A 19267-nucleotide genomic window follows, 5' to 3' on the forward strand; every position below is an offset into this window, starting at 1 on the left:
TTCCTTATTGTTGATATAATGCTCACAGGTTTCAAATTACCAGGCTTTTCTCTGCTGCCCTTCTTCAAAAGGTGGAGAAGCTGCTGGTTCGTGTCTTTTCCATTGGAGAGGCCGCTGGTTCACGTCACTTCCTGTAGAGGGGCTGCTGGTTTGAGTCACTGCCGGATTGGGTCACTGCTGGTTCAAGTTGTGGTCTTTGGCAGGGCCACTGGTCCTGTTGCTCTCGGAGATGTTATCGGAATTCTGAGATTTATGGGTTGGACTGCAATTCATGTTAACTGTAGTTCATATTGGCCTCACTTGTGTCCAATGAGGCTTTAAAAATCTAACCTCGAGCCCCAGCAATCTCTTCCCCTGCCTCCCACTGAGCACTGGAATAGATCCCACCAGGCCCTGGTAATTGATTTATCTATAAGCTTTCTAAGACATCAAGTATGCCCTTTTTATTTATTAGGATTAAATCTCATCTTCCTCTGGTGGATCAGGAAATTTAAATGAAGATACAAAAAAACTTCAAGCTGTGTGATGATATTGGGTTTGCTGACCGCTATGCACTAAACTCAAAGAAAGACTTTAAGTACTGTCAGATATAAAAGGCATGAGTGCTCTTACTAAAGGGACATTAAGTAACCACCCAATCTTCAGAGACTAATTAACTTATTCTCATCCTTTGGGATGTTCCTTATCCCATTCCTAATAAGTCTGGATTGTTGTCAACATTTAAACCATTTTTCTGTCACTTGAGTGACTTTGCATGCATATGATGTTTCCTCAGATATTCTCTTTACACAATCTGAAAGCTTTCTGAAGACACAGTTCCCAGCTACCCACAATTAATGCTGTAAAGCTAACTTCTTTGAGTTCATAAACCTTCCTAAATTAATAGATCAGTTATTGATATGCTAAATGATATTATCTTTCTGGTATGTCAGCTTCCTTGAACTAAGCAACTTAGTCAGCATTGTCTGTTTTGAAAATGAAAAAGTGACTAAGTGACTCTTGTCTTCTAGCTAGCAGCTGTGCATATGAAAACACAGTAAAACAGTGACTGTCAGTGTAGTTCGGAGGTGTGGAGTGTAAACGTGAAGTGGTAGTACAGGGATTATGAAGGGTGCTGAGGGGTTGGGGAGACGAGTGGCGGTGGGGTGGGTTACTCGGTGCAACGCCCTTTTGAAAGACGTGATTAATGCTGCTTCCGCGACCCTTACAGGTAATGCATTCTACATTTCAACGGCACAGATGTTCGTCGTGTCCCCACCCACCAATTCTGAAACGTGGGCCAAAGAGAACGGTTCATAACATTCATGATTTTAAGCATCACTCTTAAGGAATGGACAAGCCTGATGTTGTTTACTCCACTGAGAACCACTGTTTGAAAGACAGCTGAGAGAGGGAAAAACTTCTTTATCAGAGTTCTCTCTTTCAGCAGACTATAGATGTTTGATTTTTGAATAAAGTCAAAGGGATAACATGTTGATAGGGGAAGGGGATCGGCCATGGTCTTACTGAAATGCGCACACAAGCATCGCCCGTGGATCCCCCGCTCCAAAACCCGACAGGTTTTGTTCTCAAATCGGTCAGATTATAGATGTTGATAGGACATGGGGAAGGGGATCGGCCATGGTCTTACTGAAATGCGCACACAAGCATCGCCCGTGGACCCCTCTACTCCAAAACCCGACAGGTTTTGTTCTCAAATCGGTCAGATTATAGATGTTGATAGGACATGGGGAAGGGGATCGGCCATGGTCTTACTGAAATGCGCACACAAGCATCGCCCGTGGACCCCTCTACTCCAAAACCCGACAGGTTTTGTTCTCAAATCGGTCAGATTATAGATGTTGATAGGACATGGGGAAGGGGATCGGCCATGGTCTTACTGAAATGCGCACACAAGCATCGCCCGTGGACCCCTCTACTCCAAAACCCGACAGGTTTTGTTCTCAAATCGGTCAGATTATAGATGTTGATAGGACATGGGGAAGGGGATCGGCCATGGTCTTACTGAAATGCGCACACAAGCATCGCCCGTGGACCCCTCTACTCCAAAACCCGACAGGTTTTGTTCTCAAATCGGTCAGATTATAGATGTTGATAGGACATGAGGAAGGGGATCGGCCATGGTCTTACTGAAATGCGCACACAAGCATCGCCCGTGGACCCCTCTACTCTAAAACCCGACAGGTTTTGTTCTCAAATCGGTCTGACTATCTATGACGTCAGGTCTCCGCCACAGCTCATTGGTCAGCGGGCGATCCTCCCGCCTCCTGCAAATCTCGCGACGTTTCTGTAGCGCGTCCCCCTGGAAACCAGACGACGGAGACGCCATGGAGAGTCGGCGGCGTCCGGTGGGCTCGGTGAGGAGCGGGGTGGGGACAGTGGGGCTTCTCCGGGAGTCACTTCCCGAAACTGGGTCACTCGCTGGTGTGTCCTGCCTTTTACTGGAGCAGGGGGAGTGGAGCTGCACAGGGGCCTAACCCCAGGCCCGAGGGGACATGGGCTTTGATGCTTATTAAATATGTAACTTTCCGTGATTTAAATTCATGGACTTCAACCTTCTGGGGCTAAGATTTCCATCTGAGCACCGGCTAAACATGGGTTAAAATTGGCCCCGCTTCCCTTTCCACTACTCCCCAACCCCGGGACTGCCAGGTTCCCTCGTCACCTTTGGGTCATCGGAGCCTCGTTCTTCCTCCCACCCCACCTTCCCTGAACACCTCCACTCTCCCCTCTTCTCGACGCCACCAACACTTCCCATCCCTCTCGCCCACCGCCTCTTCTTTGGCACCGATTCCCCAACCTGCACCCATGCCCTCCTCTCGCATCTCCAACACTCCTCCTGGTCTTGGACACCCCGCTCCGGTTTTCTGCCTCCCCTGTGTCTTTTCATCTCTAATTGCCGACGAGACTTCAAGACCTCGACCAGCACTCCTCTTCCCTTACCTCCTCCGAACGCACTGCCTTTCACCCTCTCTGCATCAATGGAAGCCTCACCATCAGAGCCGCAGACTGTTGTAGTCTGGCAGACTGACCTCTAGCTTACAGAGGCCAGACACTTTCTCTTACTTGTTCTTTGAAAAGGACCTCACTCAGGGCCATCAAGAAATTGTCTGAGTCACCATCACCAACTTCATCAACCCTGGAGATCTCCTATCTACTGGCACCAACTGCATAGTTTCTTATATCCTTCTCAAGAATCACAAACTTGACTGTCCAGGTAGGCCCATTGTTTCTGCCTAGTCTGTGTACCTCATCTCCATTTTATTCCCCCTGGTTTAGTCACTTCCCACCTATATCTGCAATACTTCACATGATCTTGTTTTCCACAACTTCCAATACTTTTGTCCTGATCACCTCAGTTTCACCATGGATGTCCATAAGACATAGGATCAGAATTAGGCCATCTGACCCATCGTCTGCTCCTTCATTCAATCATGCCTGATCCTTTTTTTCCCCTCCTCAACCACAGTTTCTGGCCTTCTCCCCATATCCTTTGATGCCATATCCAATTAAGAACTTACCAAGCTCTGCCTCATGAACTGGCCTCCTCAGCTGCATGTGGCAATAAATTCCACAAATTAACCACCCTTTGGCTAAAGAAATTTCTCTGCGTCTCTGTTTCGAAAGGGCAGCCCTCTATCCTGAGGCTGTTCCCTCTTGTCCTAGACACTCTCACCATGGGAAACATCCTTTCCACATCTACTCTGTCTAGGCCTTTCAACATTCGAAAGGTTTCAATGTGATTCTCTTCCCCCACCCCCCCATCCTTCTGAATTCCAGAATTCAAGTATGGACCCAGAGCCATCAAGAGTTCCTCATATGATAACCATTTAATTCCTGGAATCATCCTTGTGAACCTCCTCTGGACTCTCTCCAATGCCAGCACATCTTTTCTAAGATGAGCGGCCCTGAACTGTTCACAATACTCAAGGTGAGGCCTCACCAGTGCCTTATAAAGCTTCAGCATCACATCCCTGCTCTTGTATTCTAGACCTCTTGAAATGAATGTTAACATGGCATTTGCCTCCCTCACCACCGACTCAACCTGCAAGTTAACCTATAGGGTGTTCTGCACAAGGACCTCCAAGTCCTTCTGCATCCCAGATTTTTTGGATTTTCTCCCTGTTTAGAAAATAGTCAGCACATTTATTTCTACTACCAAAGTGCATGACCATGCATTTTCCAACATTGTATTTCATTTGCCACTTTCTTGCCCATTCTCCTAATCTGTCTTGTCCTTCTGCATCCGACATGTATCCTCAACACTACCTGCCCTTCCACCAAGCTTCATATCATCTGCTAACTTGGCAACAAAGCCATCTATTCCATCATCAAAATCATTTATATACAGCATAAAAACAAGTGGTCCCAACACTGACCCTTGCAGAACACCACTAGTCACTGGCAGCCAACCAGAAAAGGATCCTTTTATTCCCACTCACTGCCTCCTACCAATCAGCCAATGATCTAACCATGTTAGTAATTTCCCTATAATACCATGGGCTCTCACCTTGGTAAGCAGTCTCATGTGGCACCTTGTCAAAGGCCCTTTGAAAGTACAAATATACAATATCCACTGCATCCCCTTTATCCTTGCTGTAACCTCCTCAAAAAATTCCAACAGGTTTGTCGGGCAGGATTTTCCCTGAAGGAAGCCATGTGGACTTTGTACTATCTTGTCCTGTGTCACCAAGTACTCTGTCACCTCATCCTTAACAATTGACCCTAACATTTTCCTGAAATGAAGTCAGGCTAACTGGTTTATAATTTCCTTTCTGCTGCCTTCCTCCTTTCTCAAAGAGTGGGGTGACGTTTGCAAATTTCCAGTAGTCTGGCAGCATGCTCCCCAACCCCGGGACTGCCGGATCATTTCTAATGCCACCACAATCTCCAGCACTACCTCTTTCAGAACCCCAGGGTGCAGTTCATCTGGTGACTTTTGTACCTTTACATCTTTCAGCTTTTTGAACACCTCTATTGTAATACTAACTGCATCCACTTCTCTTCCTTCACACATTACAACATCAGGCGTTCTACTAGTATCTACTACAGTGAAGACTTGCAGGATACTCAGTTAGTTTATCAACCATCTCCTTGTACTCTATTACTTCTCCTGCCTCATTTTCTCGTGGTCCTATATCCACTCTCATTTCTCTTTTATTTTTAACGTACTTGAAAAAGTTTTTACTATCCACTTTGATATTATTTGCTAGCTTGCTTTCCTGTTTCATCTTTCCTCTTCAATAAGTTTTTTTGGTTGCTCTCTACATTTTGAAAAACTTCCAAATCCTCTATTGTGCCACTAATTTTTGCTTTGTTGTATGCCCTTTCTTTTGCTTCTGCAATAGCTTTGACCTCCCTTGTTTGCCATTGTTGATCTTATTTTACTGTTTGAGTACATATTTCTTCATTTTTGGAATACAAATGTCCTGCGCCTTCCTCATTTTTCCCAGCAACACATGCCATTGCTGCTCTGCAGACATCCCTGCCAGCATCTCCTTCCAGTTTATTTTGGCCAACTCCTCTCTCATACAACTGTAATTTCCCTCACTCCACTGAAATACCGCTACATTAGACCTTAGTTTCTCCCTATTAAATTTCAAGTTGAACACAATCATATTGTGATCACTGGTTTCTAAGGGTTCTTTTACCTTTGGCTCCCTAATCGCCTTCGGTTCATTACATTACACTCAATCCAGTGTAGCTGATTAAGTAGGCTCAATGACAAACTGCTCTAAAAAGGCATCTCTCAGGCATTCAACAAACTCACTCTTTTGACATCCATTACCAACCTGATTTTTCCAATTGACCTGCATGTTAAAATCTCCCATGACTACCATAACTTTGCCCTTTTGACAGGCCTTTTCTATTTCCTGTTGTAACCTGTGGTCCACCTCCCAGCCATCAATTTCCTTTTACCCTTGCAGTTTCTTAACTCAACCCACAATGTCTTCCAATCCTATGTCACATCTTTCTACTGTTTTGATGCCGTTCTTTGCTAGTAGAGCCACTCCACCCCCTCTGCCTACCTTCTTATCACTCCGATATAATGTATAACCTTGCACATTCAGCTCCCAACTACAACCATCCTTCAGCCACCATTCAGTTATGGCTACAACATCATACTTGGCAATCTGTAGTAGTGCAACAAGATCATCCTCCTTATTTCTTGTACTATGCGCATTTAGATACAACACCTTGAGTATTGTATTTGCTATCCTTTCTGATTTTGCATCCCTAATGTTTTGATACTCAGCCTGTTGTCTGCAATTAAGTCCCATCACCTGGCTGCCCTTTCTGACAGTCTGACTGCATGCTATCTTGACTTTTTTACCATCTGTCTTATCCTTAGTCCTTTCACTCTGGTTCTCACCTCCCTGCCAAATTAGTTTAAACCCTCCCCAACAGCTCTAACAAACTTGCCCGCAAGAATATTGTTCTCCCTGGGGTTCAAGTCCAACCTGTCATTTTTGAACAGTTCATACCTCCCCCAGAAGAGATCCCAGTGATCCAAGAACCTGAAGCCCCGTGCCTTGCACCAGCTTCTCAACCACGCACTTATCTGCCTGTTTCTGCCCTCACTGGCGCATGTCACAGGTTGCAATCCAGCAGGAGGCTCTGCTTCTCAGCTTTCTATTTAGCTCTCTAAATTCTCTTTTCAGGACCTCTTTGCTTTTTTTCCCTATGTCATTGGTACCAATATGTATCAAGACATCTGGCTGCTCTCCCTCCCTCTGCAAAATGTTGGGAATGTGATCTGAGATGTCCTTGGCGCTGGCAACTGGGAGGCAACATACCATCCGGGTGTCCCGTTCACGTCCACAGAATCTCCTGCCTGTTCCCTCACTATTGAGCTCCCTATCACTACCACTCCCTTCTCTCTCTCCCTTTTGCTTCACGGCCAAATGCTTGGTGCCTGTAACTCGGTTGCCATGGCATTCTCCTGGGAGGTCATCCCCCACAAAAGTATTCAAAGTGATATACTAATTAAGGAGGGGAATGACCACAGATGTGCTGTGCTCTAACTGCCTATTTCCATTTCTCCTGACAGTCACCTAGCTACTCATCTCCTGCAACACTGGGGTGACTACTTCCCTGTAACTTTGATCAATTATTTCCTCACTCTCCCATACAAGCCAGAGGTCATCCAGTTGTTGTTCCAGATCCCTAACATGGTCTTCAAGGAGCTGCAGCCGGATGCACTTCACACAGATGTAGTTCCTTGGGATACTCTGGGTCTTCCAGTTCTCCAACATCTGGCACGAAGAATACAACACAGCTATTTAAATAGTACAGTAAGAGAGGAAAAAAAACTAAAAGGAAACCTTAACAGGTGCCTTACATAGAGCTGAAGCTTCTTTTGATCCAAAGCCTGTCGCTTCTAGTCTCGCCACTGGCCTACTCCTGACAATGGCTGCTCTGCTTATCTCTTCTATACTGATAGGCCCCGTACAATGGACGTACACCCGCGAAGCTCTCTTTTTAAATAATTGCCACAGACCTGTGAGAAATACCTTTTCGTAAAGCTCTGTTGATGCCCCTGATAAGGCTGTGTACAAATCCCTTTACAGTTCTATTTCCCCTCGAGAAGACCTTAAAGCTCTCCGCTTCTTTTTCGACATTAGACCCTACCAGTTCCCTTCCACCATCTGAACATCCACTTCATTTTCCTGCCAACTTAACTGGGATAGAGGGACAGGATAACAGGGATCCCTTAATTGATACAACAGGATTTATCTTGTCATCACCTACCACTCCATGAGCCTTCACATCCAACACATCATTCTCCACAACTTCTGCCTTCTTCAAACACCTCTTTACCTCCTTTGTGCTTTCAGATTTCCACAGGGATCACTCCCTCCATAATTCCCACCTAATCTCCCTACTGGCACTTAACCCTGCAAGTGGAAGAAGTGCTACACCTGCCCATTCTCCTCCTCCCTTGCCTCCATTCAGGGCCCTTTGTTGAACACCTTTGCTCCATTCTCAAAAATCAGGATTTCCTGGTGGCCAAACACTTTCACTCCAATCCCCATTCCCATTCTGATATGTTGCTCTATGCCCTTCTCTACTGCCATGATGAGGCCGCTTTCAGGTTGGAGGAGCATCATCTCATATTCTGTCTCAGTTGCATCCTGACCTGATGGCATGAACATCAATTTCTCCATCCTCTGGTAATTTCACCTCCCTCTTCCCTCATCTTTAATTTCCCCCTCTGGCCCCCTCTTCTCTTCTCTGCACCTGCCTATCACCCCCCTTCCTTTCTGTACTCCTTTCCTTTTTCCAATGGTCCAGTCTCCTCTCCTATCAGATTCCTTTTTGTCTAGCTGTTTACCTTTTCCACCTATTACCTCCTAGCTTCTTACTTCCATCCCCCTTTCACAGCTAGCTGGCTTCACCTATTACATTCCAGTTTATACTCCTTCCAATCCCCCCATCTTCTTATTCTGGCACCTTTCCCCTTCTTTTCCTGGCCCGATGAGGGGTCTCGGTCTGAAACATCAACTGTTTATTCATTACCATAGATCCTACTTGACCTGCTGAGTTCCACTAGGCTTTTATGTGTGTTGCTCTGGATTTTGAGCATCTGCAAAATCACTTGTGTTTATGGGTTAATGTTTATTAGGTTTTTTATTCACTGTCATTTGATCAATGTAGATTTGTCACTATGATAGCTGGGACTTACGCAGATTAAATTTCAACAAAATAAAGACAAACCCGGGCTGATAAAGACCAGAAAATACTGAGGTTATTTTCTTCCATAACAATGGCACTTATTTTTGGTGAATAGTCACACTTATGTCATAATGTTGGGTCATTAAGCAAGACCATATAAAAAATATTTATTGTACTCTCTTGAATCAACTTTTGGCCTGTAATTAATGGGCCCCAACGGGCTTCATGGCTGTGGATTCACTTTCGTGAATTTCCGTTCTGAATGTCATTTGCTTAGTTTTATTGTTTGCATGGTTTTTTTTCTTCTGCACCTTGGGTGTTTGATGGTCGTTTTTTTAAAGGGTTCTTTCTATTGATTTTCTTTGTTCTGTGGCTGCCTGTAAGGAGGCGAATCTCAAGGTTGTACATACTTGTATTCGTACTTTGATAATAATTATACTTCTAAAGTGGTTTGCATTCATTGAAATACTCTTGAAACTTAAACCTGACACAAACTTCAGTCTCCAGCTATTGACCCCCCGACCCCCCCCCCCTTTATCTTCCTGGCAATTGTAAGAAAGTTCAATTAGATTGTTTGCAACAGTAGTATCATATTTCACCTAAGATGAACTTCAGTTCATTATATACATGCCATCACGAAGACAGACAGTTCATTTCTATTTGAATTTTTTGTTGTGCCTCAGCTCTTTTGCTGAAGGTCTCATTCATGCTTTTGTTACCTCAATACTTAACTGTTTATTGCAGTTTTGGATGGCCTCTTTTTTCCCAATAAAGGTAATCCAAAACTCTGCTGTCTGCCTCGTAATTTTCATTGAATTATAGATGCAGCAGGCAATGGAAGAGGCTTGAATACAAGAAAATGTTTTCTAATAATTATATAGGGCCCTGATGAAAGTCACCTGGGATAATGTGTACACTTTTTGTTTTGGTTTCTAAATAAGATACTGTACTTGTTTTCTAGTTTTGGAGGAAGCACAGCAAAGATTCATGAATAATGGGTAAATGGTATTAAGCCGACCAGAATATTAGTTCACTGCAACATTCTGGGCCGAAGGGCCTGTTTATGTGCTGCATTGCTCTATGTTCTACAAGCCCTCTGCACAATTTAGAAGGATGAGGGGTGACCTAGTTGAAGCATACAAACTTCTTAAAGAGCCAGGCAGGGTGACTACAGAAAGAATATTTTCTCTTCCTGTGGAGTCCAGAACTGGGCTTTATTATCTCAGGATGTAGATAGAGGCTGGCCATTTAAGAGTGAAATGGGGAAAGATTTCTTCACTCAGACCATGGGGAATCTCTGAAATTCTGTATCCTGGATTGTTGTTGAGGCTTACTGAATAATTGAATTCAAAATTGAGATACATAAATACAGTAGATATGTGGATAGGGCAGGAAAGTTGTATCAAGATAGATGAGTCACCTACATCTGCTCCTATTTCAGGTTTTTCCATCACTCCTGCGCTTTCTGGTCTACCTTGCTCCCAATAAACAAACATCACATGGTTATTACTTTGTTGGCTACACCCTTATTATCTTCAGCTGCTTCATTCCTTATAATTTCTATGTCAGTTACCTCTAAGGTATCAGCATTCTTCCAATTTTCAAGCTTCAATTTAATCACTTCATTGCTGAAAGCGGTGCCATGAGTTGTTAAGGCCTTGTACTCTGGAATTCTCTCCAAAGTACTTCTGCCTCTCATTTTTTCCAATTCTTTTTTATGTCACTCCCTAAAACCCACTTTTGACCAAGTTTTATTTTCATCTGCTGTAATATCATCTAATGTGTTTTTTTAAAAAATTAACATTTGTGGAATGCTTTGTACCGAAAAGGCATTGCATGAATGAAAGTTAGCACTGTTATAAGAAAACTGATGATGAACGGTAGTGGCAGCAAAGATAATTAAGTTGAGAAAGAATTTTGGTGGGACTCTGCAAGGAACCTACCTAATCATTTTCAAAACACCCTGTTTGAAAGTTTGCACCTCCAGCAGTGCACCACTCTCTAAATGCAGAGGCGATAAATATACTTTTATTGAATATGGTAAAACTCATGATAAATGCACACAAAGTGCTGTGGGCAGCATCTCTGTGAATGAATAGGAAATGAACTTATGGAAAGTTCATGTTTGGGACTGAGACCCTTAATCAGGACTGGAAAGGAATGGGGAGGCCAGTAGAATGAAAAGGTAGGGGTAGGGGAAGAAGGACAAGCTAAAAGGTGATAGGTAGAAAAAGTAAAGGGCTGCAAAGGAAGGAACCTGATGGGAGAGTAGAATGGAGCATGGGAGAAAGAGAAGGAGAGGTACCAAGGAGGTCTGATAGGTGGGTGACAAGGTGAGGCACCAAGGAGATCTGATAGGTGGGTGACAAGAGGTAAGAAGCCAGATTGGGAAGGGAAGGGGGAGGGAGAAAAATTGCTGGAAGGAGAAAATTGATGTTCATGTCATCAGGTTGGAAGCTATCTAGATGGAATATATGGTGTTGCTCCTCCACTCTGAGAATGGCCTCATAGTCAGAAAAGAGGAGACCATGTTGGAACTGGAATGATAGGAATTAAAATAGTTGGACACTGGGAAATTCTGGTTTTGGCAGATGGAACAGAGGTGCTTGACAAAGCAATCTCCCAATTTACATCAAGTCTCACCAGTGTAGAGGAGCTGTGTCTGGAGCACTGGATACATGACAGCACTCTGATAATCCATTTGACCACTTGGAAATTCCAATGGCTTGTCATCTGACTCACCAGGTGATATTTGGCACTATTCCTGTCCACTTTCTGGGTCCTAGGTTCCCATGAAACACATCCTCACAAAGGTCCAAGATCTTGCCCTCTCTGCCCATTAATTGGGACTTAGGTTTCTACCATCCCATCAACACGTACAAACAAGCTGGATGAACTCAGCAGGTCATGCAGCATCTGTTGAAACGAGCAGTCAACGTTTTTGGCCGAGACCCTTCGTCAAGACCAAAGAAGGAGGGGGTGGGGCTCTATAAAGAAGGTGGGGAGAGAGTGGAAGATGCCAGGTGAAAAACCAATCAGGAAAGATCAAGGGGTGGGGAGGGGATAGGCAGGAGAGGTGAAGGAATGTAAGGGGATGTAAGGTAGTCACCCACTTCAACTCTGCTTCACATTCCTATTCGGATATGTCCATACATGGCCTCCTCTACTGCCATGACGAGGCCACACTCAGGTTGGAGGAGCAACACCTCATATACCGTATGGGTAGTCTCCAGCCCCTTGGTATGAACATCGAATTCTCCAACTTCCAGTAATTCCCTCCCTCTCCCTTCCCCCATCCCACTTTCACTCTGCCTGCTCTTCCAGCTGCTTATCAGCTGTCTCATGATTTTGCCACCTTCTGCTACCCATAGTGCTTTCCCCTTACATCCTTCTTCACCTATCTTGCCTATCCCCTCCCTGCTTCCCCTCCCCCACCCCTTGATCTTTCCTCTGATTGGTTTTTCCCCTGGCACCTTCCACTCTCCCCCCCTCCTTCTTCAGTCCTGACGAAGGGTCTCGGCCCGAAACGTTGACTGCTCATTTTAACGGATGCTGAGTTCATCCAGCTTGTTTGTACATGTTGATTTGAACACAGCATCTGCAGTGTACTTTGTGTTTTCTACTGTCCTATCTACTTGCTGGGTCTCTGGTTCCTTTGCACATGTTGAGGATGTGTGTGCTCATTTTCTGGCCACTTGCTGCAGACCCAGTTCCCTCACTCCCTTGTTCTTTCTCACATGTTCTATCAACAGGTTCACTTTGTAACATCTTTGTTTAAAAAAATGATTTAAAGGTGTGTTGGAGTGTAAAAAGAACTATCCAATAGTCTGGAATATCATCTTGTCCAGCACCACCAAAATCCTGAGCCTGCCAGAGATTAACCAGACTTTCACTGTAGAATGAACATGAAGTGTATGTAAGTAGGGTGTGTTATGTTTCACATATCCAGACTACAGCTTGTTGTAATAGATTCAACCTAACAGCATGTTTCATAATTACTTGTTCAGGTTTTCCTGATTGTGTTTCATCAATTTATTTCTTTTTTCGCCACTGATACAAAAAGAAGTTCAATGATTTTTTTTGTATTGGTTTTGGGTTCTTTTAAATCCAGGCAAAGAAAGCTCTTTCCAGTAGACCTGGCTCCCTTCCATCAGCTTCAGGAAAGAAAGCTCCTCCAGATTTACTTGCTAAAGAAGAAGAGTACAAGTACGAATATTTTTCCACATTAATTTATATGCTATATGTGCTAATTCATTGTCTGAATTCTGCTTTAGTTTGAATGTGCAATCAGTGTTATGTAAGAAATGAAATTATTTTAATGTAACATTTCATATGTAATTAGGAAATTAAATGCAGAGCTGGAAGCAAAAACAGCTGAACTGGTTCGGCAAGCTGAAGAAGTTATGGTGAGTTTAGCTGACAAGTGAAGGATAATATTTCAAATTGCTGTTCTGTCGTTACAGGGATTTTTTTCTTCTTTCACAGAAATTTTTTCCTGTTTTAGTGGAAAGGAACTAATGCAGAGTTTAGATGTTGCCTTAATGCTGTCTTTAATTGATTTAATAATATGTACAATGAGCAGTATGGAAAAGTGCTGTCAGTTTATGATTTGTATGACTTCAAAGTTAATTGAAGTGCAAATTTTTAATTAGGAATCTGCAGCATTGTGTGTTTTGATTATGGAATAATTGCTTAATATCTAATTAATATTCATACCATTGAACTTGAGCCATGCTAAAATGTACTAGTAAAATAGTGCCTCCAAATAGTTATTTATCTCACAGACAGTATACTTTTTGCCTTTTTAACTGTGCATTATATTACCTATACTTAAAAACATTATATGGTGGCAAGGCTAGGTAATCTTAATCCCTGGAGAATGAAGCTTTTATGTTATTTTATTCTGATCCCTTTCAGCAAATCTTCTAACACTTTTTTGGTGATGGTTTGGATGTCTTAACCTGTCTCATGCTTGAGAGCCAGGGTTATTAAATATATTTAAATCATTTGTTAATTTGGGATTGAAATGTCAAGAGGGGTTTACCAACATTTGATATACCTGTCAGCTAAATGTAGACAATGACTATGAGAGTGCAGAATTTTGACAGACAGACAGGCAGACAGGCAGACATACTTTATTGATCCTGAGGGAAATTGGGTTTTGTTACAGTCGCACCAACCAAGAATAGGTAGAAATATAGCAATATAAAACCATAAATAATTAAATAATAATAAGTAAATTAGGCCTAGTGGAAATTAGTCCAGGACCAGCCTATTGGCTCAGGATGTCTGACACTCTGAGGGAGGAGGTGTAAAGTTTGATGGCCACGGGCAGGAATGACTTCCTATGACGCTCAGTGTTGCATCTCAGTGGAATGAGTCTCTGGCTGAATGTACGCCTGTGCCTAACCAGTACATTATGGAGTGGATGGGAGACATTGTCCAAGATGGCATGCAACTTGGACAGCATCCTCTTTTCAGACACCACCGTCAGAGAGTCCAGTTCCTCCCCCAACAACATCACTGGCCTTACGAATGAGTTTGTTGATTCTGTTGGTGTCTGCTACCCTCAGCTTGCTGCCCCAGCCCACAACAACAAACATGATAGCACTGGCCACCTCAGCCTCATAGAACATCCTCAGCATCGTCTGGCAGATGTTAAAGGACCTCAGTCTCCTCAGGAAATAGAGGCGGCTCTGACCCTTCTTGTAGACAGCCTCAGTGTTCTTTGGTTTGTGCAGCTTATTGGCACTTCTTGGAAGCAGTGGAGGAACCTGAGTGTTTTCTGACTACTTAAGCAAGTCTGCTGCTTTGAATGTTTTCCTACCCTATCCCTTTTGCAATGCCAAGTTTATTCATGATCTTTTCCCCTCACTGCCCTTAAAACCATTCTCAGCCAGGAAAGGCAAGTGATCACCTTTGCTTATTAATTGAATCACCATCAGGACTGGCAATGTGTTCAGAGCTCTCTTTGGACTTTTATAGTAGTATCATTTCAGCAGTGTTGTAGATTTGAGGACTTTGAACATGGAACTTTGTCCAGTCCCTTGCCACCTACAACAAGGATACCTTCCATGCTCTCCACCATTTTAACAGCTTTCAGTTCCCTGGCCCTCACTACCTTTTCTTCACTGTATGTTAGCAAGGTTAAATTTGTTATAAACTTTTCACATTTCACTTCAATCTGTGCCTTTTAGTATTTGAGATTTCTGCTCTTGGAAAAAGATTGATTACCAACTGTACCCACGCCAGTCATAATTCTATCAAGTTGATCCTCAGCCTCTCATGCTTCAGAGAGAACAATCCAATTTTAAACATTCTGGGCTAGGAACTTTAATGTCCCTAAAATGGTGCTTCAAAGGAGCACTACAAGGGAGACCTATGCTAGCTTTTTCCAAAGTTTCCAGCATCAAAATTCCACTGTGCCCAAAATCTGAAGTGTCACCTATAGAAAATCAAGTCTTTCAGGCTTTGTATGCACAAAGGCCTTTCCTCCTCCACTTTCCATTGCAAGGGATAGAGGTGCTGAACCAAGAGAGGATTGAGTCAGCTGAAGGGAGGAAAATGTGGGAGGTGGGAAGGTGTCTGTTAGTGATGCAGCAGCTGGTGGTTAGTGATTGGGTAGAGAGCACAAATAAATGTTTTGGTAGCTCCATTTAATATCAGAGAATGTATACAGTGTACAATCTGAAACCTTGCTGTTCGCATACATCCATGAAAGTAGGAGAACCCCAAAGATGGTAGAACCACAAAGCCCCCACCCCCTGTGTACAAGCAGCAGCAAAGCTTCAACACTTCCTCCCTCCCCTCCTCCACTTATTTCAGCGGGAAGCATCAGCACCCAGCACGCAAATAATAGCAACCTTCCCCCCCCCTCCCCCCAAGAGAGATCATGATCTTCAATCCAACAAAAGCTAATTGTTCACCCAACAGTTCAACATGCCACAGGCTCTCTTTCTGTCCCTAACAATAGGCAGGGAGGTGTCTCCCCTTTTCCACAGTGAGAGGGGAGAACAACAAAACACAACAGCTTGTTGATTATGAATTTTCTGACTCAAAAGCTGGCATATTGCTCTCTTCAAAATGAATACAGAGGCCCCCAACCACAGATCTGTTGCAGTGCAATGTTCCATTTCTCCTGTGATGCCTCAATCGGTGACACTGGCATGGAACCGGTTCATCTGCAGAGCCTTACCCGAAAGGCACACATCCTGGGGATATTGAAAAAAGCCCGTCGGTAAGCTCCGGGCACAGGAACTGCAGTAAAGAACCACAGTTTGGTTGCAGCTATAGATCACAGACTCCAACAGAACCCCATCCATCTTAAAAAGGAGAAAAAGAGACATTAAAGGAAGGTAATTAAGTTGTTTCACAGATGAGCTTGAACAAGCCACCCTCTGGCAACATCTTAGCTCCACAAATAAAGCAATGCATTTTCAGTTTATGGTGGAAGGGGGTAGTGGGGGCTGATGGGAGGAGAAAACAAAAGAGCAGTTCTTCAAGTAGGGACAGCAGTTTACATTAGATTCCTTGTAAATAATGTTCTGGAAGGCCTCAACTTATCCAATAAGGCATACAAGATCCAAGTTGTTTGCACAGAATTTTGACCAAGTGATCACAAGCATCATTCTGCCAGATGATCAGAGCAAATTTTCAGAAGAGCACTATCAATGCAATTAGTATTTTACATGACAAGATTAGGAGAAATATATTATCTTCAAAACCTATTCAATAGAAATTTATTATGCCTTACCTTCATCTCCTGACACTCGGTGAGATTACCATCACTGAATTCCTCTCCGTCATTCTCCTTGGGGTTGCCATTGACCTGAAATGACAAGTATCGGTCAGACACTAGGAACACTGTGATGAATATCTCCCCAGAGCCTATCCACCATGTAATAAAATATTCTCCACTTGACTAAATGAGTACAGCTTTAGCAATATTCCATAAACTCAACACTATCCAAGTCAATAGCCTACCTGATAGACAGCCCCATCCACAACAACTTAGTCACTCCACCACCAATGGTTAGTGGCAGCAATCTGTACCATCTACAGGATGCACTGCATCAGCTCACCAAGACTCCTTAAACAGCATGTTCCAAGCCCACCACCTCTACCAGCTGGAAGTTGCCCTCTAAGTACATTACTGACTTGGATTGTTCTTCCTTCACCATCATTGCGTCAACATCCAGAAACATCCTGCTCAAGATCATTGTGTGCATGCTCATACCTCAAATAATGTTGTGGTTCAAGAAGGCAGCTAACCACCACCTTCTCAAGGGCAATTAGGTTTGGGTTCAGTCTGCGTAGCCACATTCTTTGATTGAATTAGAAATAACTTGTCTGTTCTACTTCCATTTCTCTTTTACTTAAATCATTTTGATTTAGATTGAATTTTATTATCTCATCTATTGTCTACTTTTTCAACATTCAAGTTTAGAATTAGATTTCTATGTTTTTTTTCTGTTATGATGAACCACAGTTTTCTAAGTCACTCTCACCAGTTGAATTTGTGTGTTTAGAAGGGACAAGAGGAAATACTGTCTCAATCAAGACCACAGTATGAAACAACGGGACCACTGGACAAAGCAAATCTGAGGTACATAATTAACTTAAGAACAAATGTACTGTTGTGAAGGAATATTATGATATATATATATAAATTTGTACAAGATTACCTAGAATTGTTTGTCAAATTACATTTTGTTATCTCATAATTTATGTATCCTGTTCACAGTTTACCTACCCAAGTGAATAAATTTGTAATTCCCTATTTTATGTCTTTTCTTTCTAATGTGCACCCATTCACATAACCTTCCTATACTCTTTACAGACTCCCTATCGTCCTTAAACTTGCATTCCCACCTATCTTTGCCTTGTAAAGAATTCTGGCTGTAATACACTGGTCCATGTTTGTAATGTACACAGTATTCTGATTTTAAGCTGATTTTGGTATTGGATTAGTTCAATATTGTTTTCTTGAATTTGTATTTGCCTATAAACAAAAAGAACAACAACAACACACACAAAATGCTGGTAGAACACAACAGGCCAGGCAGCATCTATAGGGAGAAGCGCTGTTGACGTTTCGGGCCAAGACCCTTCGTCAGGACTAACCGAAAGGAAAGATAGTAAGAGATTTGAAAGTAGAGGGGGAGGGGGAAATGCAAAATGATAAGAGTAGACCGGAGGGGGTGGGATGAAGCTAGGAGCTGGAAAGGTGATTGGCGAAAATGATACAGAGCTGGAGAAGGGAAAGGATCATGGGACGGGAGGCCTCAGGAGAAAGAAAGGTGGTGGGGGGGGGGGGAGCACCAGAGGGAGAAGGAGAACAGGCAAACAACTAAATATGTCAGGGATGGGGTAAGAAGGGGAGGAGGGGCATTAACGGAAGATAGAGAAATCAATGTTCATGCCATCAGGTTGGAGGCTACCCAGCCGGGATATAAGGTGTTGTTCCTCCAACCTGAGTTTGGATTCATTTTGACAATAGAGGAGGCCATGGATAGACATATCAGAATGGGAATGGGACGTGGAATTAAAACGTGTGGCCACTGGGAGATCCTGCTTTTTCTGGCGGACTGAGCATAGGTGTTCCATGAAATGGTCTCCCAGTCTGCATCGGGTCTCGCCAATATATAAAAGGCCACATTGGGAGCACCAGAAGCAGTATACCACACCAGCCGACTCACAGGTGAAGTGACAGCCTCACCTGGAAGGACTGTCTGGGGTCCTGAATGGTGGTGAGGGAGGAAGTGTAAGGGCAGGTGTAGCACTTGTTCCGTTTACAAGGATAAGTGCCAGGAGGGAGATCCGTGGGAAGGGATGGGGGGGACGAGTGGACAAGGGAGTCGTGTAGGGAGCGATCTCTGTAAAAAGCAGAAAGGGGGGGAGGGAAAAATGTGTTTGGTAGTGGGATCCCGGCGGAAGTTACAGAGAATTATATGTTGGACCTGGAGGCTGGTGGGGTGGTAGGTAAGGACAAGGGGAACCCTATCTCGAGTGGGGTGGCGGGTGGATGGGGTGAGGGCAGATGTGCGGGAAATGGGAGAGATGCGTTTGAGAGCAGAGTTGATGGTGGACGAAGGAAAGCCCCTTTGCTTAAAAAAGGAAGACATCTCCTTCGTCCTGGAAAGAAAAGCCTCATCCTGAGAGCAGATGCGGCGGAGACGGAGGAATTGTGAGAAGGGGATAGCCTTTTTGCAAGAGACAGGGTGGGAACAGGAATAGTCCAGGTAGCTGTGAGAGTCTGTAGGTTTATAGTAGATATCAGTAGATAGGCCGTCTCCAGAGATGGAGACAGAAAGATCAAGAAAGGGGAGGGAGATGTCGGAAATGGACCAGGTAAATTTGAGGGCAGGGTGAAAGTTGGAGGCAAAGTTAATGAAGTCGGCGAGCTCAGCACGCGTGCAAGAGGCAGCACCAATGCAGTCGTCGATGTAGCGAAGGCAAAGAGTGGGACGGATACCAGTATAGCCTTGGAGCATGGACTGTTCCACAAAGCCAACAAAAAAGCAGGCATAACTGGGACCCATACAGGTGCCCATGGCTACACCCTTGGTTTGGAGGAAGTGGGAGGAGCCAA

General features: G+C 43.7%; 1 protein-coding gene across 5 annotated transcripts in view; it reads left to right on the top strand.

The window, feature by feature from the left end:
* Positions 1-2255: 2255 nt before the first annotated feature.
* tex9 (testis expressed 9) overlaps positions 2256-19267 on the top strand; it is a 98626-nt gene continuing 81614 nt past the window's right edge. For 2 of the 5 annotated variants that reach the window (XM_059952535.1, XM_059952536.1), the window contains exons 1-5: positions 2314-2357; positions 3781-3931; positions 12788-12882; positions 13019-13082; positions 17205-17281. In XM_059952535.1, the coding sequence (XP_059808518.1) occupies positions 3899-3931; positions 12788-12882; positions 13019-13082; positions 17205-17281 (269 nt within the window). In that variant the 5' untranslated portion in view covers positions 2314-2357; positions 3781-3898. Of the gene's footprint in view, positions 2358-3081; positions 3218-3780; positions 3932-12787; positions 12883-13018; positions 13083-17204; positions 17282-19267 lie in introns of all 5 variants that reach the window. The other 3 variants (XM_059952538.1, XM_059952539.1, XM_059952537.1) reach the window with 3 other exon arrangements.

Source organism: Hypanus sabinus, chromosome 28, assembly GCF_030144855.1.
Source record: "Hypanus sabinus isolate sHypSab1 chromosome 28, sHypSab1.hap1, whole genome shotgun sequence".
Lineage (NCBI taxonomy): Eukaryota > Metazoa > Chordata > Chondrichthyes > Myliobatiformes > Dasyatidae > Hypanus > Hypanus sabinus.